The sequence below is a fragment of the Trachinotus anak genome, unplaced genomic scaffold, assembly GCF_046630095.1.
Source record: "Trachinotus anak isolate AG129_WGS33_773 ecotype Australia unplaced genomic scaffold, CSIRO_AGI_Tana_v1 ptg000010l, whole genome shotgun sequence".
NCBI classification, from domain to species: domain Eukaryota; kingdom Metazoa; phylum Chordata; class Actinopteri; order Carangiformes; family Carangidae; genus Trachinotus; species Trachinotus anak.
In genome coordinates this window covers 29,224,227-29,246,924 of record NW_027273861.1, presented here as the reverse complement: position 1 = coordinate 29,246,924, position 22,698 = coordinate 29,224,227, and the positions used below count along the sequence as shown (strand labels likewise).

The following is a 22,698-nucleotide window of genomic DNA, read 5'->3' as shown; positions in this document are numbered from 1 at the left end:
CTACGATGAAGGATGATAATGAGGATAACAAAGCTACAGTAGAGCTGTAGACACCTGCTGCACCTGCAGCCCCCACACAGAGACACTTACAGAGCTCAGAGAGGAACAACACCTCAGAGCACAGGTGTTCATCAGTCACAGGTCGTCTCGGCTTCAGTTTCTGTCCTCGTGTGAATTATTACAGTTAAGAGGATTAAAAATACACATGTACTTACAAGATAACAGTAGATCATATTTTCAATAATTATACTACTGTTTTCACAGAAACCTCATTACAAGGATCCCTTAAAGCACATTAAATTCAATTAATTAACTCATATTTTTGTTTGGTTATTATTTGTTGTGCTTTGATGTTTTATATTGTATCTGAGCCCTGTTTCCTGGGTAATAAATTATGATACTTTCAGGAAACATCACTTTAAGCTCAAAAGGTTTAAAAGATTTTACATCATTTGAACAAGGCTCTGAACGCAGCTATCCTGAATGATTTCCTCTGATGGCAGAAAACGTTTTGATGCCTGGAAAAGTCTTATGAAAATATCTTGACAGCACGTCTCTACTCCTTTAAAGTTCCTCCAGACGTGTTTTAAACTCAATAAAAATCCTCTGCTACGATTCATATTTAGTTGAACATGTTTTCACATAAAAACTGGTCTGAAGCTCATCTGCTCTGACTTCCTGGTTGAGACACCTGGACCAGGCCTTGGCCCCGCCCACCACCTGCTGGCTCCAGGTGTCCAGGTGAAAGAGCAGAGAGGATGAAGATGTTAGAGGAGGAAACATCAGAGACTCAGCCTCATGTTGGAGCCTCAGTCAGACCCAGACTCAGATGAGGAGTCTGTTGAGACCAGAATCAGAGACTAGCAGACGGATCAGAACCGTTAGCGTGGTTAGCATCTTTTATTTAACTGGCAGTGGCTGACACAGTGTTAGCAGTTGTGCTAATGCTGGCTCTCTGTACTGACAAGGTTTCAGGTGTACTTAGCCCCGCCCCCTGTCCTCACCAGTTGACAGGATTGGTTCCTGAGGTTCTGTGACGTATGAATCCCTGAATCTGTGTTTATGAGACTGTCACTGGTTCAAGGTGGAAACACTCAGTCATGGTGTCGACTGATTATTTCACTCAAGTTTAAACACTTGATTCTCATCAGAGGGGAGTCTGTAACAGGATTTTCATGTGAAAACTCAAAAACTGAGGTTTGTCCTCATGCAGCTGCAGGAGCAGCTTTCAGAGCTCGTCTCTGTGGCTTCTAAAGAGTTCAGGTGATAAACCTCGACAGTTTCCTCATTGTAAATGTTCAGCTGCAAACTCATGAATCTGATACTGGGGCCTTAGTTCACATGAAGAACTACATCACTGTGTTGACACAAATGAAGCCATTAAGCATTTTGTTGACACATCGTCTGACTAGACAAAAGTTTCATCCATTAAAATCAATATAAACTATGAAAAATCAGAGTCGTACAGGATTTCCTCCACAGACCGTACCGAGCCGTCGGCTGCTGGGGAAGAAGTCGTTTAATAGAATTAAATTGTGTTGCATTACACCTGGTTGACTACCAGGAAGTCAAGTTTATGCTCTTTGCACTTCACTGACTCAAACATGTAGAAACAGTGTTTTGTTGCTCTAAGAAGAGAAGCAGCAGCCAACAGATTGTTTGTGATCATGTTAAACCTGCTCTGATGTTTGTTCTGCAGTTTTACCTCCAGGCTGTTTTTTTAAAGCAGAGCTGTTGACCTGCAGATCTCTGAGGACGTTACATCATCCAGCTGGGAAACATCATCCCTGGCACTAACCAGCTCTTCACACTCTCATCAGTCTGTGTGAAACCTGTCTGTGGAAGCTCAGAGCCTGTCTTCTGATTGGCTCAGATCCTCTCTTCTGATTGGCTGACTGACCTGTTGTCACTAGAGCTCCAGAGAGAAGCCTGAGAGAGGAGATGTAAAACTACACTGAGATGGTTTTTGAGATGGCTTCATGTCGACTGTGCGTTTGTTTTCAGCTGTGACTTCACAGTTTTTATCTTGTTTCTTTTGTTAAGGGGCTGTTTGTGGAGTCTGTTACCTGTATGACGGCTTTTATATTTTCTGTTCTCGCCAAATTAAATGGGAAAATAAAATAAAAATTTCAGGAACAGAAACGACCCCCTCTGGGTCAGAATCACATGTTCAGCCTGTGGCTCCACTGTTAATCACCATGTTGTGTTTTCATGTAACGTCAGTTATTCATACACACAGAAATCACCTCAAATCATTTTATTTATGGGTCGGTTTTTTCCACGTTGAGGAACATTTTACTGTTTTTTTTCTAGAAAACCTCCTCAGTTCGTTGTTCTCTGTGAGCCAATCCTGGGGGGAAGGGGGTGGGGGGTGGGGCAGAGCCAGCTGCTGTGATTGGTCAGCAGGGACACGGTGTGCTGGCGTTCTGCTCCACTGTTAGTCCTTTGCTCAGCAGGAATGCTTCCTGTTTGGGCTCCCGCCCGAGGAACTTCCTCAGCATCTCTGAGGCGTCCTCAGAGCCACCCGGACGCAGGATGAACTTCCTGTAGTCCAGACCCACCTGGAGGACCAATCAGGAGACAGAAACACAATCAGTCAACATCTACTCTGAAATCCAGGAGCTGAGTTCATGAGACATCCTCAAGCTAAACGTAGCTGCTAACAGGCGGGTTCACAGTAAGCTGACAGGTCCAGTGATTTGTTGGCTTAAAGAAACCAGGTATTTTACCTGGATTCAAAGCGGAACTGGCTCTCAGAGTCCATCCACCAAGTTCCTCTGAGGAACTTGTATCTCTCAGTTCTGTACAGTTTTATATTATATAGCAATATTATTCTATTTTAGACCAGTCTTTTGTTATTTCTTGTCTGTTTCCAGTTAATGTGAATGCAACTGGAGCAGCAGCTGGAGCAGCAGCTGGATCTCTGCCCAGACTCAGCCTGTTCTCAGATCTGACCTTGGGGTTCATGATTCCCTCCTGTTTGAAGCGAGCGAAGAACATGTCCATAGAGAACACCTCGCTCCACAGGTAACCGTAGTACTGAGCGTCGTAACCGCCGGCCAGGTGCCCGAAGGTCGCTGGCATGTTGGTTCCTGCGGGACACAAAGGAACGGTTCATAAAAGAGGAAAAGTGCATCGACTCATAAAACACCACTATAAAAACACATCAACTGAGAAATCCTCATTCAAACCTCCTCTGGTGTTAAAAAGCAGGAAGCGTTGTTTGATTTCAGCGCAACAGGACAGGATGTGTGGCTGTGTGTCTGTATGTTGATGCTCAGGTTCAGTGCTTGTGTTTACTACATCATCTGAAGTGCTCATGCACCACTGATTCCTGGGAACCTGTTCACAAACTGAGTCAGCAGGTTACAGCTGAGCAGAGACGAAGAATCTCTGGCTGTGTGGTGAAAGTGGTGTTTCTGTACATGACCCCTGTGAATGAAGTGTGAATTCAAATAAAATCATTCAAGGTGTGACCTGCTGAAGAGGGGATTCCCAGCACCTCCTGACAGAGGCGGCCGTACTCCTCTGCAGGGTCCAGTCCGTTCCTGGTGTGAAGAGCCTGATCCACTTTAGCCAGAACGATCTGCCTCAGGTTAAACAGACCTGCAGGAGAGTCACAGTCACCACAGGAAACAACACTGAGCTAAATCCACCTTCTGCAGGATCACACACGCATCGCTCCACAATTATCACCTCAGTCCAGCAGGTTGTGTTCTCATGTGCTTGTTTGTCTGCAGAATTACACAACAAGTACTGAACCGATTTGCACTGAACTTGGTGGAGGGAGGATCGTGGACCAGAGAAGAACCTTGATCCAGATCGTTTATGATGAATTTGAATTTTTTTCTCTCAGGTTTGGTGCATGTTGTTTGACACAGGTCTGCTCTCTGAGCACCCCTCCAGTTACTTCTCTGTAAACCCAGCAATTATTATTTAATCTATATTTGCAAGTTTATTAAAACAACAAACTTCTGCTTATATGTTTTTCTAATTAATGTTTCATTAATGTCTCTTCACATTCTGAGAAAGTGGTCACAGACTTTTGGACTCTTTTGTTTATAATATCAACATATATTAACAGGCTTTGTGATGATATACATTAATATAACATATGTCAACAATATAAGCAGATATACATAAACATACATATTTGTATGGGCTGGACATATATGTCAATATATGAAATTATCCCAATTTCTAATAGGCTACCACAGAACAACTGAGTACATCCACGGTCAGTACTACAGTGGTTGTGTATCCTGTGTAGTACTCGTGGTACTGCAGTAGTAGTATGTACCGGTGTTGGCAAGGCGGGACTTGATGAGTTTGTCGAGCAGCTCGTCGGGGATGCTGCTGCCGGTCTTGTAGTGTTTTGACATCCTCTGCAGAGGCTCCTTCTCCCAAACCCAGTTCTCCAACATCTGAGACGGAGCCTCCACAAAGTCCCGCTCCACGTGAGTCCCGCTGAACATGGCGTAGTCCGCCTGCAAACACACATTGATATGACTCATCGTCTCAAAAATGGCTGTTTCTTGACCTTTGAACTGCAGCTGTGTGAAACTACACTGAACACACATCAGGTGCCTGAGGCCTGTAAAACTTCACCGTCAATACTGAACCTCAAATCAAACATTTCTGGGCCTTTTGATCGACCTTTGGAAAGTCTTCAAAAGAAACGTGAACATGTGACAGGTGGAGCAACGACTCCACCTGCTGATGAAAATGATCACAAGAACCAGACCATGTTGTGTGTTTTTCTGAAGTGTTTTTCTGTGTGATTCTGAAGCTGAAATTTGAGCTTTATTTTACTGATTTAACACAGTGACACAGACCTGACGCATCATTCAGACACGCTCTGGATCTTCATGACAGAACTGAAGCTGCTCTCACCTACAGATGATTAAAAGCTTAGAAATGAGGTCCCATTCTTTCTGATACAAACTACTCTCCACACACACACAGCGAGTTGTGTTTCTGGCCTCTGGATGTCGGACTGGAGCCTAGGATTTTAAACTTTTGAGCGAGTGCTGAAGCCTCTGATTTCTCCACTGACCTCGGCGCAGAGTTGGTGCATGACGTGGCCGAACTCGTGGAAGTAAGTCTCCACCTCGTCGTGCTGCAGGAGAGATGGAGCGTCGGCCGTCGGCTTGCTGAAGTTGGCCACCATGGCCGCCACCGACATCTGGCGCGTGCCGTCGGGCAGCAGGCAGCCGGGCTGGAGGCCGAAACAGGCGGCGTGACCGTACTTCCCCTCCCTGCAGAGGACAGGTGGGAGAGGAGACACTGAGGACAGCTGGGGACGTTCAGACAGAGCCGACAGTAATGGTTGTCTAGAGGAGGTGAGTTCTTGTTTCTATCTGACATGTTGGACTTCAGTTATATTTTCCCTCCTCCTGGATTCAGGACCAAGTGTATTAATAAAAACACTGCTGACTAGTTAACAGTCCCACTGTGTGAGCGCTCACCTGGGGTAGAGGTCCAGGTAGAACTGGCCAACCACCTGCCCACTGCTGCGGTCCTTCACACAGTACAGGCTGACGTCAGGATGCCAGACGGCGGCTCCGTGCACCAACTCGAAGGACAGACCGAGCAGCTCCTGGTAGATGTCCAGCAGACCCTGAGTCACCACCTCCATGGGGAAGTACTCCTTCAACAGGTTCTGGTCCACGGCGTACTGAGTCTCCTCCACCTGGGGGGGAGGGGGTGGGAAGGTGGGAGGAGGATTTTAAAATTAGAAACTATCAGTGCCTGATTTAAGCTCTAATATTATTCTGCGACATGTGTCACATTTCTGAAAAACACTGTTTCTGTCTCTGTCCTGTCAATCTACAAAAATCTAATTAACATGTTCCAAAAATATGAGAATGAGGATTTATTTGTAAAAAGTTTCTACATGAACAGAATCTGATTAAATTAAATCAGCGTCTGTAACCTGACGTGTTATTAAGACGTTACACTGGTGGTAAACCTTCATTACTCAGTAAAGAATAAATTTATATACAATCAAGTGTTAATTTAAATTAATCATATTAATCCAAATACAATAATAACAACAAAATGTTATGTGCATGTTAAATCAGAATCAAACCAAAGAAAACTAAATTATGTGCAACAATGTTTGATATTTTGGTTTGACAGTTAAATTTAGGGAGAATCTGCAGCTGATGCAGAATAAAATGAATAAAACTCAGGTTGTTGGTGATGATTTTAGAACATGAAGATTGTTGTGTGTAGATCTCAGGATGGAGAAACAGCAGCTGTGAAATTTGACTCACTGGAAATGAATGTTTGTTCAGTTTGTTTTATTGTATAATTTTCCATGTGAAGTGTCTGTGTCTGATGTTCTCTCTGTGTTTTTCAGATCCATAAATAAAATGAACAAGTAGCAGCAAGAGGAGTCAGGCTGTGGTTTGTCTTCTGGTGGAGGGGCTGTTCTTCCCAGGTGTGCTGCTCTTACCTGGGTCATGAAGTAGCGGGTGTCCCAGGCGTGCAGCTCCCCAGTGAAGGGCAGGCCTCTTTTCTGACACTCCTTCTCCTTCAGTTTGAGGATGACCGCCCGCTCTTCATCACCCAGAGGCTTCAGCTTACAGGCCAGCTCCTCTGAAAGACGACAGAGAGCGAGAGGCGGGAGTCAGGGGGGGGACACCTGCCTGGGACTCACCTGCAGAGGGAGACTGTGTCTGACGTCCCGACGCCTCGCAGCAGAAATAAAACACTACCTGTTTCCAAACGGCAGAAAACATCAGCAGCTTCTTGTTCTTCAGTGACTTCACTGGTTTGTTTCAAGTGGTATCAGGTGACACTAACAGATGAGTAAGTTGTCTGAACACAGGAGACGCTCCCTGTGGACGACTGTGAACGTGTAAATTATCCATTCACAGTATTTCAGTTTCACAGATCATAAACAAGAGGAGGGAGGAGTCAGCGTCATTGCTCTCATACTGACTAGTGTACTTTGTGTGGATCTGACTAACAGGTGCCTTCACTGGGGGGCAGATTAGGGCCTGATCATCCCTGAACACAAACTGGACAGCTTCCTTGTGCACTTCCTGTTTTGAACAACGTGAACAGAAACCACGGAGACACTCAAGAGTGTTGCTGATGTAGCTGACATCTGCACCAGCTCCCTCTGTGATTGGTCAGCGGTGTGGAGGTGACAGAAGAGCCAGACACATTTCACTTGTCGCTTGTCATGAAGAGCTGAGGTCGATACTATCAACGTCTTCCAAGAACCATGGTGTGAAAACTGCTGTTATTTTAAACACAGCAACACATCTCACCGACTCAGTCCTGACACAGCATAAACAGCACTTAGACAAAATCAAATAAAATCTCCACATCGGTGAGTCTGCTCTGCGGGACTCACCCAGGAAGTTGGCCACCTTCTTTCCAGACTTGGCCATGTTCATCTCCAGGACGAAGTCGGCGTGTGTGGTGAAGCCGAGCAGAGAGCTTTTCTGAGCGCGGAGCTCCACCAGCTCCTTCAGGATGGCCGAGTTCTCCTGGAAACACACAGGACAGGAAGACAAAGAATAAGTTGTAATAAACCAGAATAATCCTTTAAATTAAACCAGCTTCCTTGAGGAGCTCTCTGCTAACAGCTGCTATTGACCGACACATGATTTTCCATAAAAAAATCAGTAAACAGTGAAACATGATTGTTTCATCACAAACAATGCAATGATGGAAAACATCTTGGGAATTAGAAGATTTTAAAATTAGGAAGTTTAATTTTCTCTCAATCAGCTGATAAATTAACTGACTGATTATTTCTAATGTGGAATTTCAGAAAAGGTTTGACCTCCAGATGTAATCTGATCTAATTATAACTAACAACCACTTTTTCCTCGGAACATTATGACTCATAATATCCTGAAGATTTCCCTCAGAGCGTCCTGACTGTTGGAGAGAAACCAGTAAACACAGTTGAGTCAGAGGCCGTTTTCCCGCCTCACCTCTTTGCAGCGGGAGTTGAAGGCCTCCTCCAGCTTCCTGCGAGTTTCTGGGACAAAGCATTTCTTCATGGTGGGGAAGTAATGAGGATACTTGAGAGTGACCTTCAGCTTCTCTCCGTCTTTCTCCAGAGAGCTCAGGAAGTCCTCGGGGAGGCCGCCTGAAACCAACAGGTCTTAATACACAAAGAGGAAGACCAGGTGTGACGACTCAAAGGTCCACGGAGCGGCAGACTCACCCAGCTCGTCTCTGGTGAAGGACAGACTGGTGGTGTCCTCGTTCAGGTTCTTGTTGAAGTCGATGCACAGGTTGCTCAGCTTCTTCTTGATGGTTTTGATCTCCTGTTACAGCAGAGTGGAGGAGGAGGAGAAGACAAAGAGAGTGAAACCAGCCCTGAGGGTCAGATCTGAAAACAGGGGTGGGCCATATGATGAAAGACTGTGAGACAACAGAAATTTGACAGGTCTGAGATTTTGATGTAACGTTTGCTGTGGCAGCTGCTCCTCTATGATCCCTGGTTTAATTCAACCATTGAGGGCAAAGTTTCAAACCAACGAACAGAACTGATTTATGGAGATATTGGATTTGCAGGTTTTTGCAGAGTTGTGTATGAATGTGATGAAGCACCAGACCTCTGACTGATTTTAAAGAAATGTTCCTATGTTGCAATTTATAGTGATTCTGCAATATAAAGTTAAATCTACAGCGATGAGAGGATTTGACCCGTTTTTCTCTCCACCTTTTATCTTTAAGACACCGATCAGCAGCAGAACAATGATCCCAGAAAACAGTTTCTCTCAATGATGTCAATTAAATTAACTTGAATGCACAGTCAGCCTGTGGCGAAAAGCTTCACACTCATGAGGAGAATCGTCTGTTTCATGTTCTTATGCAAAGGAAATGAAAGGAAACGCTCCAACGCTGAGCTGATCCACAGGTTTTCTGGATTAAACTGGAGCTGAACGGTGCTGTTAACATATTTCATGTTAACCCTCTGAGGCCCACATGAACACGTTTCCGTTTTTCATACTTTTGTGTTTTGCCTTATGAAGTTGTCATTTTTAAAAGTTTGTTTGTGTTGCACAAACTCAGCTAACTACATGTCACTCAATAAGACTTGTGTACAGTAGAACAGACCTTGAATTTTTCCTTATTTTAAACCTCAACACAGAAAGTTGTATTGTTGTTGCTTTTTTTGCTTCTTCTCAGCTCCGAACATCTGACTGGTCACGTGTCTCTGTCTGTTAAACAATAAACTCAGAGCGACTTCTCCTTGCTCTGAGCTCAGTTCGTTTGGGTAGACAAGCGACTGACAGCCAGGCCTCTGATTCAGTCACTCTGATTGGCTGTGACAGCACCAACTGGAGCCAAAAGGAGTGTGCAATTCAGTGACGTGAGTCTAGACGTCACCAGCAAAGATGGCGGATAAGAACTGATGTTAGTTTATCGACTGAAGTCAGTGACTCCCACGGACAAACGGGGGCTGGTTGGAGCAGGTGTTGGGAGGAGAGCTGCCACATTCTGCTGTTTCTCAAAGCTGCAGATTTTGTTCATTGTGGGGCTGAAGAGAGGTTTTTAAATCCAGCCCACAGCAGATCCACAGTAAGACTCTGCACAAATATTATACTATATACTATATATAAAGTACTACTGAAGGAGAAGTGAACCTCTCCTGCATGAAGAAGCAGTGGTCACCTCTTGTGTCTCTTTGGGCAGGTGGAGGCCGTTTCTCTTCCCCAGTTTGATCAGTCGCTCCATGTAACGCTTCGACTCTGCAGTGAGGCTTCCAGCGTCGACCTTCTTCTGCACAGAGAGAAACACTCAGTGAGAACGAGGAACATTTGACAGCTTTAAGTGTCAGAGTGGATATAAACCAAGGCAGGAGACTAGGATGGCTGACAGACTCATCAATCATCATATCACCTCCGTATCGATCTGTCTGCTGATTGGTCAGCAGTACTGTGAGGTCTGCTCTGTGTCCTCCAGCTCACCTCCAGAGCGACGATCCTCTGGTAGACGTCCTCCCTCATGCTCATCTCCACGTCGAACTCTGACAGACGTTTGTCGGCCTCGGTGCTCGCCGCTCGGACCTCCTTACATGGGGACACGTGCTGCGGGAAGTCCAGCATGTTCCTCTGGACTGAGGCACAGGGGCGGGGTTATGTGTGAGAGGGGCGGGGCAGTTAGAAGAGATGGAACATCTAATTCAAAATAATCCAAGTTGACTAGAACTGCATCTATTTTTATTATATTTTTATTTGTGATTAAATCACTTCTATTTTTGTCGATCATGACGTCACACCCGTTTTTCTAGCATCAGGTAACAAATTAAAACGGAACGACGCCTGAACATAAATCAGAGTGATAAGAACAACCTAAAATGACAGAAAGCATCTCTGAGAAAAATGTATTTAACATGTGCTCAGATTTTTTTTAGTCTGGCTCATGTTGCATCTGCTAACGTGGAGTGGGCGGGGTTTATGACCTGTACTGCAGCCAGCCGCCAGGGGGTGAACGAAATGTTTGGGCTCCACTTCGACATCACAGGGAGCTGTGATGTCATCCATCTTTATCTACAGTCATTAGTCAAAAATTTGAATTATTTACTCTCAGTTTCAATTTAGTGACTCGTAATTTCATCTTATTTTCTCTAAACTTTAATGCAGCATTTAATTATTTCAATTTTTCACCACGTGATTTCATTTTACTGTGTCATATTTATGCTTTAGTGTCTTGTTATTTCTATTTAGCATCATGTCATTTTGATATCTTGTACTGACAGCTTTACTTTGACTCGTTATTTTGTCAAGTCAAATCTTTTACACCGATGACAGTTTGTGATCTGATGATACAACCAGGGAGCTGTAGTAAAACTCTTTCTCTGTTGGAGGTGTTTTCCTCCCAACAAAGCCTCTGAGTCCATTGTAGCCGCTGCAGCTTGTTCAGCTGCTTTCTCTGCAAACTGCTGATGTGTCTTTACCTTTACTGACTGTTTCTGCTGACTCAGAGTTTCACTGCACAGCTCACAATGGACACCCGACCTGCCCGTGCTGTCAGGTTCATGCTATTTGCCCTCTGTACGTTCAGGTTCATTCTCTGTCAGCTGCACAGAAATATCTGGAAGGTTAATTAAAATGAGCCTGTGACATTGTTTCACCTGCTATAAGAAGCTTGGACTTTGGCACCTGAGTTTTATGTCAGTCTCAGTCATTTGATTTGTCAGTTTTTGTCTCTGAAAACGTTCAAAATTTACAATAAGTGAAACCTTTTAAATTTTTTGTTGTTGTTTTTTAGGTTGAAACTGTTTGCTGCCTTTCTAATTTAAGTTACATTATCACAGCGTCCAGTTTGCTTTGTCTATCCTCTGAGTTTCAATTTCTAGCAACAGCATTCTCACCAGCAGATTATCAAAAGTCAGATATCAGAGTGTCCTTGAACACACCGCCAAGAAAACAGGGATCCTGGGATCTGTCTCACAGAGCAGGATTAGTGGGTTAACCAGATCATTTTGGAGTTAAACCTCAGGCCCATGATAACTAATGAAGAGATCCAACCTTACAGGAGCCTAGCACAGACAAAATACTGCATACAAGAGTTTACCCCATGAAGCTGCTTTAACAAGGTTTTAACCTCATCATCACAGCCACTGATGATTCAAGTGCAGCTGGTCAATACAAAGTTGAGCTCTATCAGGGTTTCTGCAGGTTCACCAAGTTAAAATTGTGTGGTTTTTTTTTTAAATTTTTATCCTAAACATATGAATTTTTGTCACAATCATACCAGATAAAACATGAAAGCATGATGGTAGTGCAACAGGGATGATGTGGCTACAATGACTGTAATCACAAAGAAGGACTGAACAGCCTCTAGCAAAACAATCCACTGTCACAGCAATCACTCTGTTAGTTTATAAGTGTGTGATGTCCCCTGACAGCCGCTGCCACGAACAGAAACATTTACCATTTGTGAATTAAATTTACTTTTTAACCCACTGCTGTCTTATTTGTGTCTCATTAAATCACCCGTCCACACTGTAACGTGTTCAACTCAGATCGTCCCGAGGTAAATGAAACTCAGCATCAATCTTTCTTCTGTGAAAACACTCAGACTTAAAGACACTGAACAATGTGGGACAACGTTGAAAAGCCTTGTTGACACTCACCGGTGTACTCAACCTCCACGTCAGCAAGGGCCTTCAGCGTGTTCTCGAAGGTGACGCTGTCGATGTCCAGCGATCCGACGCGGTCGTACACCGCCTTGGTGTTGGTGATGAGCTCGTCAGAGAGCTGCTGGATCTGCTCGGGGCTCACGTCCCAACGCAGCCGGTTCTCCGAGCAGACTGGCACCAGACTGCCAAACACCACCTCACCTGGGACGACAAGACCGCAGGACAGGTGGGGACAGGACACCGTGGAATATTACACTTTATCACTTTAAAATATGGATATTTTTATGACACATTTCTATTTCACATGCTGTGGTACATGTTGCTTCTCTTACTCCACATATTTGTGACTGTTATGCACCACAACACAAAGGCAAACTACTGTGAAAACCTGCTTGGGAAAAAACTGTTTCTGATTCTGACAAGGAAGGATGGGAAAGGACAAGACAGGACAGGTCAGCAGAGGAAGGAGAACTCATATCTTTTACTACCACTCTGTTAAAATACTTTGCTCAAGTCAAAGTCCTGTCTTCAAAATTTTACTAAGTAAAATTAGGCAAAAGTTAGTAGAAGTACAAGTTAGTAAAAGTAAGGCCAAAGTTAAGTTTCTGTTTAATGGGGAGGTCTTGAAGGCGTGTGTTTGTGTCCATGTGGCCTTGTGAATCTAACCAGGTGAAAAATTAGACCACTGATTATCTTGAGCTAACTACCAGCAACATTAGCCGTTAGCTCTGAGAAAAGAATTGCCTGCATGTGTATCCCTGCGAACAATCAATCACTTGAATCACTCAGTGAGTGAGTGAGTCTCGGCAGGTTCACTCACACCCGAGTTCAACTGAACTGAGAAACGAACAGATCGTTTCAGGAAGTGTCTCGGTTCAGTTCAGTCGCCGAGGAGATTCATTCTTTTGAAGGAAGACGACCTCTCTGTGTACACTCTGAACCGAAACATGATCATGCATGGGAGGAACGACTGCTGTTGGCTTTCCACTGCAGAGAGGACAGTTAGCATAGCTGTGAGTCAATGTGACTGCTCCTGCAGGTGGATAATCTGATGCTGGATGTTTGCTCATTCAGTTCACATGAATATTGGAAAAAAATATTTACAAAGATTAAAAAGAGTCTGGACCAGGAGCGACATGATAGCTGAATAATCAGGGGCACATACCACATGGGCTCAAATGACCTGAGCAGCGACTCCCAACCAGCCAGACCACTGCTGTTTGTCATTCCCCTACTCTCTCCTCCTGCATTTCCCATCTGGCTTCACTGCTCAACAAGTAATTTAACAGTCTGGACCAGAGGTGTCAGCCAAACAAAGTATCTACAAACTTAAGAAAACCAACATGGAGCGATTAACTATACGGCTAATTTGTTTAGTGCATTTCCAGGCTTCAATCAAGGCCACTGGAGAGGAGCTGTAGGAGGAGAGGAACTGTAGGAGGAGAGGAGGAGAGGAACTGTAGGAGGAGAGGAGGAGAGGAGGGGGAAGAGGAGGAGAGGAGCTGTAGGAGGAGAGGAGCTGTAGGAGGAGAGGAGGAGAGGAGCTGTAGGAGGAGAGGAGCTGTAGGAGGAGAGGAGGAGAGGAGCTGTAGGAGGAGAGGAGGAGAGGAGCTGTAGGAGGAGAGGAGCTGTAGGAGGAGAGGAGGAGAGGAGCTGTAGGAGGAGAGGAGGAGAGGAGGAGAGGAGGAGCGTGGAACAGCCAGCTAAGTATGAAGCAACAGGTGAGAGTGACAGCAAACACTGTGTATGACTCAGTTGGTTGTGAGACCAAATGAAGGATTTGCAGTGCAATATTTTATATTGTATTATACACTTTAAATACACGGTGTGACACCGCCAAACAGAGGTTTTCGATGTGGAGCGGCTCTGATGTAATCTACTCGTGAAAAAGTAGAGAAATGTCCCTTGTTTGCTTTTTCACAGTGAGAGCATGAGGCTCGGACAGCGTTAAGTCTGTAGCTGAAATAGTGAAAACAGCAAAAACAGAGAATCGGCTCGGTTTCCCTTAACCTTCCCCTCCGCTGGGGAATCGGAAGCGGTGAGTCGTTAGCTGGACTTTAGCTGATGACAGCGCCGGGGATGAAGCGCAGGTTACCGAGCCTCACACCGCTCAGCCGCCCGTTAGCTCGGTGAATAAGCACGGCGAGCTAACAGGCTACGAAACAGGACTGAATCCAGCCAGAACCGGAGAGAAACGAGCCGCAGTTTGAACCCCACGCCGGCTTTCTCCTGGTTGCCATCCGGTGCGCCGGTGGCGACGTTACTCTTCAGGTGAATTTCAGTCACCTGGCTCAGGTAGCGATAGCCCGGAGCACCGCAGCTAGCTAACGTTAGCTTAGATAACGATAACGCGAATTCACTGTAAATTATCACACAGGCAGAAAGAAAACCAGCACATCACATACATTATCTCACTCTCACGTCAGTCAGTTTCATGAAAACCATCAGAATGTCCCTCACCTGTCGGCCCCATGGTTCTCAGATAGCGTGCAGGTCGTTAATGTGCTTCAGTGGCGGAGCGGCGGGGTCACAGCGGATACTGAAGGAACCACTTCCGGCCGGACACTTCAAAATAAAACTAATGGAGGACTACATATTACAGTAAATTAACAAGTGAAGAATTACAGCGAGACACAGAAAGCACATTTATGTACAATGACGAGAGCTTTTTAATTTAGATTTATTGTTTTATCTTTTATTATTTTATGTTGTTTTCTGCTTACTTGATCGCTCCTGTCGACCTTTTTCATCTCCAGCTCCTGTCTCGTCTCATTTCATCTTATCTTGTCTTTACTTATCTTCTAATGGATTTCCAGCAGGATGTACGATGTAAAGCTGTACAGGTCTGCAATGTATCCTATATATTTAAATAAGATAAGATAAGATAAGATAAGATAAGATAAGATAGCCTTTATTAGTCCCACAGCGGCGAAGATTCAGTGTTACAGCAGCAGTGCAGAGAAAAGAAAGCTGCAAAGAAACTGCAATAACAGATATATATTTTTAAAAGAAAGATAAATAATACAAATGTAATAATAATAATGATATATAAATATATATATTAAATACAGGCCATCTCATCTCATTGTATCCTATCCTGTCTTATTTGGTCTGGCCTCATCTCTTGTCCAACCTCATTTAAACTAGGGCTGTCAATCTATTTAAAGAAATTTATTAATTAATCGCACATTTTGAAATGAATTAATCGCAATTAAAAGTTTATTTTTCCTCTAAAGTCTAAAGCGTCTTCTAGGCCATGTTTAAATGTAAAATAAATCACCAAATTAATGAGTAATCACAGAGGTTGTATATTTCAAACACCACTGTGTAATAGCATCCTAACACAGAACTACACAGAACTTGTTTCAAAGAGAAACTCGTAAAGTGCAGCTTTATTTAAAAATCAAGGCTCAACTTACATAATCACCATCTGGTATGCGCCAAGATAAATTGTGTTAACAACAAACATATGATCTATGTTGTGCCTGAGAAAGTGGCCGAAATTAATCTCAATGAATAAGGCGTTAATTTTGACAGTTTTTAAGTTAAAAAAACAACAAAAAAACATTATACAGTTGCCCCACGGAGGCAGACAGCAGGAAGTGCAGCGTGTTCAGTGCTTAGTTAACATGATTTAAACTGTTTGTCCAGTGGTCTCTTTAAAACAGTAATCGAAGAATATCTAAAAAATCAGTGTGTAAGGATTTCCTGATCTTGAAATCCTACAAATTTGCAAATGCCACAATTACTGTAGAATTATTTTTCACATTTGCATACATCTGAATTCATCAGATGACTCATTTTTTGTAGTTTCCAGAAGATGGTGCTGTGCCTGTTGTTCACTCTGTATATAGAAGACAGTCAGATTGTTTTCAACCTGATGACAGAAAGCATGGCATGAGGGCGTGAGAATCAGGCCTATTAATAACACAGGAAAGGGAAATAATCCATGCGATATCTCTCAGTGGATGCAGGCTGACTAAAGACACCCCACTGAGGTGCAGCGCTGCTTTTGAGCCTGCGATGGATGAAGTGCCAGTTAGCTGCACCTGCTCCAAAGTGAACAAAAAGCAGTGAAATGTCTTTTTTTTCTTTTGTATTTTCAAAGAGTTTTCACAAATGTGAAAGTGGTAGGCCTATTATGACAGCCATAAAGCTAAAATGTCTTTACACACACACACACACACTGATTAGCCATTTTATTAGGTACACCTGTTCAATAGCTCATTAATGCAAATATCTAATCAGCCAATCACATGGCAGCAACTCAATGCATTTCAGTGACTTTGAACGTGGTCTGTTTGTTGGCTGGTCTGAGTATTTAAAAAACTGATGATCTACTGGGATTTTCCAGCTCAACCATCTCTAGGGTTTACAGAGACTGGTCCGACAGAGAAAATATCCAGTGAGCAGCAGTTCTCTGGGAGAAAATACCTTGTTGATGCCAGAGGTCAGAGGAGAACGGCCAGACTGCTTCGAGCTGATAGGAAGGCAACAGTGACTCAAATAACCACTGGTTACAACCAAGGTCAGCATCTCTGAACACACAACACATCGAACCTTGAAGCAGATGTTCTACAGCAGCAGAAGACCTCACCGGGGGCCACTCCTGTCAGCTACGAACAGGAGACTGAGGCTACAGTTCACACTGACTCAACAAAACTAGACAATAGAAGACTGGAAAAATGTTGCCTGGTCTGATGAGTCTCGATGGTGGTGGTGTAATGGTGTGGGGGATATTTTTTTGGCACACTTTGGGCCTGTTAGTACCAACTGAGCATCATTTAAACGCCACAGTCTACCTGAGTATTGCTGCTGACCTGACTGAAATGACTGACTGAACAGGTGGGTTAGTGTGTGGACGAAGCTCGGAAGAGCCATGATTGAGGAGTATGCCGGTGCCAGATCCTGCGTATTTAGTGACTCAGAGACTCTTTTCACAACGTGCTTCATCAGTGTAGTCAACATCTTCACTCACGCATCATGGATTCACCGCAGGATGTTTGTCAGCTGTTTGGTGCGTTCACACCCGTGACGTGAAGCGCACCTACGCAATCGGGTTTTTGCAGGTTTTCACTGTGTGTGGGGTTGGTTGTGTTAAAGGCCATTGCACATTCTGGTAGTTTGAATGAGATTATAGTTTTTTGACTGTGACAAATGTGTGCGAGCTGAACCGTCGTACAGCAGCCTGATGCTGCAGCAGGAGCTGTTAGGCAGAGGCAGAAGGTGCCAGTTCAGAGGCAGTTTATGAATTTATGAATCACTTTGCTGATTGAAGTTAAAGAAACTAAACTAAGTGGTCACATCACTCAGCAGCTGGTCATCAGACTTATCGGATGATCATGGCTTTTGATTTTCATTCTCTTTCCATCTTCTTTTTATGTGGAAGTAATGTTGACAGTCAGCTCCGTTATCAGCTGATTACAGAGCTGATAACGGAGCTCTTTGTCGCTACAGAGGAGCTTCACTGATAAGAGTCAAGATCAAGAGTCAAGATCTGGTTTTCACACATGTCCTGAACACATCTAACACCCACTACCTGCTGAGTACGGAGCCGGGGTTTGACAACATTATGAATGTCTTCCAGGAGCGGCTGTCTGAAAATGTGTTATTATCTCCATATTTAAAGGTGCTATATGTACGTTTTTGTTATTGCTACTGTGATGAGAAGCGCTTCATAAATATGGCAGTAGGCACTTTAGACTGTTCAGGCAGGGAAACACATGCACTTCAATAATTGCACAAGCACTTTAATAGGAGCAACAGCACTTTATTGAAGATTTGCACAATACATTTGATCACATTGCATTTTGTACATTTGTATGGCTAGACTTTGCACTATTGATTGATGGAATATTTGTCTCCATATGTATAGTCCTTTTTAATCTTGATTGGCTGGCAGGTGCTGTGTGGGCCACCTGAAAGAGAGGGACATGGGAGTAAATGTGCAGCCATGTTTTAATGGATAAAACAATGAGCTTGGAGCTAAGCTAAAAGAAGTGTAATGGTTGATGTAATGTGTATTATGTTCTATAAGTGTTGAAGGTGAAAGGAGGGAGATTATAAAGTGTGTTAACTACTCACCAGTCTCTTTGTCTTCAGGGTGTTCGGGCAAAAGGCTTCCCCAGACAACGGACCCCATGTTTTATAGTTCCAGGGATAACCAAGTGTAAACTGGTGTGGGGTGGTTTAGATTTGTGTATTTTATTGTGGTAAATGTGATGTGGTTTAGTGGGGTTTTTTTTACTGGTAATGGAAGAAATTAATATGTATATAGGGGTGTGAGGATGCGTGTATAATTATAGGAAAAGGAAAGAATGTGTTAATATGTGAGCAGGCAGTGGATCCCTGTGAGTGGAGTCTGCCGAGGTCATGAGCCGAAACACAGTATAAGAAGGCGCCATTTTAACAGCGTGGGCGTTGCTGGTCTGATGCTGGGTGATAGTCATTTGCTTAGATGGAAGAATAAAAGGCCTCATCTGTTACACATCAAACCTGCCTGGGAGTCTTTTTATTGCTGTATCATCCAGCCGTAAGTGTGGTCCATCTCACAGCTACATAGCCAAGGTTAGCATGAACAGCGGCTAACTTACCAGCTTCTGTTTCTGCCACTTCTCTTCTTTGCTGGACTGTGTTTGGATTGTCCACTTGTCCACTCACTCACTCCCACTCACTGTGGAGAATTAACACTTCACTTTTGACTTATTTCAAGTGGCTTCATACTTGACTTTGACATGCAGTAAACTTAAACAGCTTTGTCATTTACACTACATTTTAAAATGAGTCCTTTCCATTTTTTTTTCCACAGAAAAATGGATTACCACTCCGGGACACTGTCAGATAAGTACAAAATCTCCAGTGATTTTACAAACATGGTTTAACTGTTGTAAATATGTAACAGACTGTCAAAATTAACTTTATTTCCAATTATTTATATACTTTTCTGTGTGTTCCTAGCGTGGCTGATGTGTCTAAATGGACTGTCGAGGATGTTGTACATTGGCTAGAGATTAATGGAAGGTTCCAACTTTTTTTAACTGCCCTGTGTACAACAAACTTCCTTTGCACATGAGCTAATGTTTTTTATTAACATGTGGTATCAGTAGATGTATGAAACCTGTTGTTACAGCTGGCTGGGCTTTTTCCCCAGTGTCTCCTTGTGTCTTTCTGTTCATGTGTGTTTCCTTCCTCATCAAGCCAATGGAAAAACCCCGGTTGACCACCCGTCTCTGCCAGATTGTTCTGCTTGGTTTGTGCTAACACTCCAGGCCGTTCTAGTCCCTTGAGTTCAAGCTTTTCCTGAGTTTTCCTGCTCCAGTGCTGCTACCTGCTGCTGCTGTGAGACAATCCTGCTCCTGCAACCCCGACTCTCCCTCTGCCTCCTCACTCCGCCGCCATTACCTGCCACGCCACTCACCTGCTGGATTCCCCGGCTACCAAGTCTTGCCTCCACATAAAAGGACTCAGACCTCTCAGAACTGTTGCGTTCAAACATTAAACCATCTTTCATCATAATACCCAGTTGTCCGTGTCTGAATCTGCTCAGGGGTCCAAGCCTGAGGATATAGTTTGAATCGTAACAGCTGCCTTTGCTTTTCTTCATATCGAACTCACAATGAGGTTTCACCTCCAGAGGATCAACATCAGTGTTGATGATGATGATGATGATGATGATTTAAGTGAACGCCAGACAAAAGTTTTCGAGGAACGTATCAGAGCCATAAACACTGAGTGGATGCTGGGACAATATTGCTGTCATGAACTGGGAGTGAAATAAGATCCATTTAAAAGGTGAAGATCAAGATAGCAGGGCCACATTTCTGTAAATCCCTCTTAACATTTTACAGAGAGTTGCTGAAAATTAAGACGTCTGGGTAATGTTAAAGAGAGCTGTTGACCTTAGCGATGATGATGATGATGTACTTCAAGACTTTACTAATGGTGATATCTGCAAGAGTAACCCTTTTGGTTTGTCAAAAAAACACCGTCCAACTTCAGTTTTACTTGGATGAATTTGAGGTGGTGAATCTCCTGGGGTCAAAGAAAGGAGAACACAAACTGACAGAGTATGACCTCCTCATACCAGCATGGGTTTTTCTGGCTCCCCCCGCCTCCTACCACAGCACACAGATTAGGTTAACTGGTAACTCTAAACAGCCCATAGATGTTTTTGTCTTTATATAACAGTATAAAGACAATATACAGTATAAAGCTAGTTCATGCATTTGTTACCTCAAGACTGGACTACTGTAACTCTTTATTGTCAGGATGTCCCAAAAATTCAGTAAAAAGCCTCCAACTGATCCAGAATGCGGCAGCACGAGTACTGACAGGAACTAGGAAACAAGATCACATCTCTCCTGTGTTAGCCTCTCTGCATTGGCTCCCTGTAAAATCCAGGATAGAATTTAAAATCCTCCTCCTCACCTACAAAGCCATTAATGGCCAGGCACCATCGTACCTTGGAGAGCTTATACTTCCCTATTTTCCCAATAGGACACTTCGCTTTCTAAATGCAGGTCAACTTGTGGTTCCCAGAGTTTGTAAGAGCAGAATGGGGGGCAGAGCCTTCAGCTATCAGGCTCCTCTCCTGTGGAACCAGCTCCCAGTGTGGGTTCGGGAGGCAGACCCCCTCTCTACCTTTAAGATCAGGCTTAAAACTGTCCTGTTTAGTAAAGCTTATAGTTAGGGCTGGCTCGGGTATGTCCTGACCCATCCCTTAGTTATGCTGCTATAGAGCTAGACTGCTGGGGGATTCCCATGATTCACTGGGCGCTCTCTCTCTATTTCTGTCTCTCTCCCCCTCTCTCTCTCGATGACTTCATGCCATTAACTTTGTATTTTTTTCTCTCCCGTAGTTTGTGCTTCTCCTCTCTCTCTCTCTCTCTGTCCTCATTCTGCAGGTCTCTCTGCCCCGGGAGCAGCAGGACCCAGATCCACCACCACTCATCTTTACTATTAACCACTGTTACCTGTCATTATTATTGATAACACCATTACCTACACAGCTGTTCCTGGTCTCTCTCTCTCTCTCTCTTCTCTCCTCTCTCCTCCCCCTCCCCCTCTTTCTATCTTCTCCTAAACCCAACCGGTCGAGGCAGACCCCCCCACCCTGAGCCCGGTTCTGTTGGAGGTTTCTTCCTGTTAAAAGGGAGTTTTTCCTCCCCCCTGTCGCCAAGTGCTGCTCTTTGTGGGAACTGTTGGGTTTTTCTCTGTAACAAAGTAAGGTCTTGACCTTACCCTGTAAAGTGCCTTGAGATAATGTATATTATGATTTGGCACTATACAAATAAAATTGAATTGAATTGAATTGAATTATATAACAGCCCTGTCATAAACTGGTGACCAGTCCAAGGTGAAATCCATCCTCACCCAGTCCATTCATTTATTCATACATAGGATAATGAATTTAATGATTATATTTTAAGGAGAAGTGAAACCTACTTTACAAAAAAAAACAACAGAAGTGCAGCCTTCTGTGGGCTGGTTGTGGAAAAGTGTTTATTGAGGTCTGCTGGCAAGAGTCCACACTGTGGCAGCAACTGATTTCACAACCTCAACCACAACCATGACATAGATCAGCTGCGATTTGCTTTTTGAACATTAAACAGACGTGTTTAACATAGGCTGAGTAATATAGACAGTATTATTATAAAAAGGTGAAGCAATAAATGAAAACACTGTAAATGTCACTGGTATTTCAAATGAAATACAACACATGGAGGTAATCTAAGAGTCACTTTAGTTTACTTTAGTGGGTAAGTAGATCATGAGGTAATTTCTCCTCCCACACATCTCACTGCTCACACACCATCTGAACCCACTGCAGCACAACAGTGTTCCCCCTGATGTGAGACTTTGGCTGCTCACCAGCTCAGCAAACACTTAACAGACACTTAGAGACACTCCTCCAGTACTACTGCAAGCAAACATGACACATCTATCATTGTGGGTCACATGTTCTCAGGATTTATTATCTCCAGTGTTGGGCGAGTTCACATCAACATGAGCGAGTTCAAAGTTCAGTTCACACAAATTAGAATGACCTAATTCACGTTTTACATTTTTTTAAAACATTATTTTCCAGTAGAACCTCCTCCTGCCTGTCCAACTAATGAACTACTGTATACTAGAGACCAGAGAGAGAGATTTCATTTAGTAGACAAGAAAAACCAGTTTTTGTTTTAGGTGTGACTGTTACTGATGTGTTGAAACGACTCCAGATGCTTCAGCTCAACAAGTTGTTGTAAATTAATCAAGCAATGCAGCTGCTGGTGCAGCCGAAGCTCCTTCATATGAATGTTTGAAGGTATTTATGAACAAATTTCCAAATAAAGCCATTAAAGCAAAGTCATTAGCACCACTTTTTGGTGTGTGAGCAACGCACTCGGTTAACTGCACTCAGCGTTGATGCACAACACTGATTATATCTGACGTCCATAGACCTGCTCAGAACAGACGCTCATGTTTTTACACAGTAGTCGAGTGACAGCTGTCAGCAATTTGTAATGGGGACACTTTTTACAAGTATAGAGGTTAAAAATAAGGCTTAGAAAACTGAGTGAGTGCGTGGC

At 43.7% G+C, this 22,698-nt stretch overlaps 1 protein-coding gene and 1 long non-coding RNA gene across 2 annotated transcripts; one reads left to right on the top strand and one right to left on the bottom strand.

Moving 5' to 3' along the window:
* Positions 1 to 2,242: 2,242 nt before the first annotated feature.
* On the bottom strand, positions 2,243 to 14,702 carry thop1 (thimet oligopeptidase 1). The gene is made up of 14 exons (XM_071486620.1): positions 14,585 to 14,702; positions 12,119 to 12,325; positions 9,948 to 10,096; positions 9,652 to 9,759; positions 8,195 to 8,297; positions 7,959 to 8,116; positions 7,370 to 7,505; positions 6,461 to 6,603; positions 5,469 to 5,692; positions 5,057 to 5,258; positions 4,301 to 4,487; positions 3,478 to 3,606; positions 2,956 to 3,092; positions 2,243 to 2,561 (listed from the first exon to the last, which is right to left on the bottom strand). Exons 1-14 carry the CDS (start codon positions 14,595 to 14,597, stop codon positions 2,400 to 2,402), a joined length of 2,058 nt encoding a protein of 685 aa, XP_071342721.1. The 5' UTR covers positions 14,598 to 14,702; the 3' UTR covers positions 2,243 to 2,399.
* A 3,283-nt stretch (positions 14,703 to 17,985) lies between these two features.
* On the top strand, positions 17,986 to 19,639 carry LOC139626321 (uncharacterized). The gene is made up of 4 exons (XR_011692208.1): positions 17,986 to 18,656; positions 18,933 to 18,968; positions 19,082 to 19,144; positions 19,322 to 19,639. It is a non-coding gene; the product is annotated as an uncharacterized lncRNA (long non-coding RNA).
* The last annotated feature ends 3,059 nt before the right edge of the window (positions 19,640 to 22,698 follow it).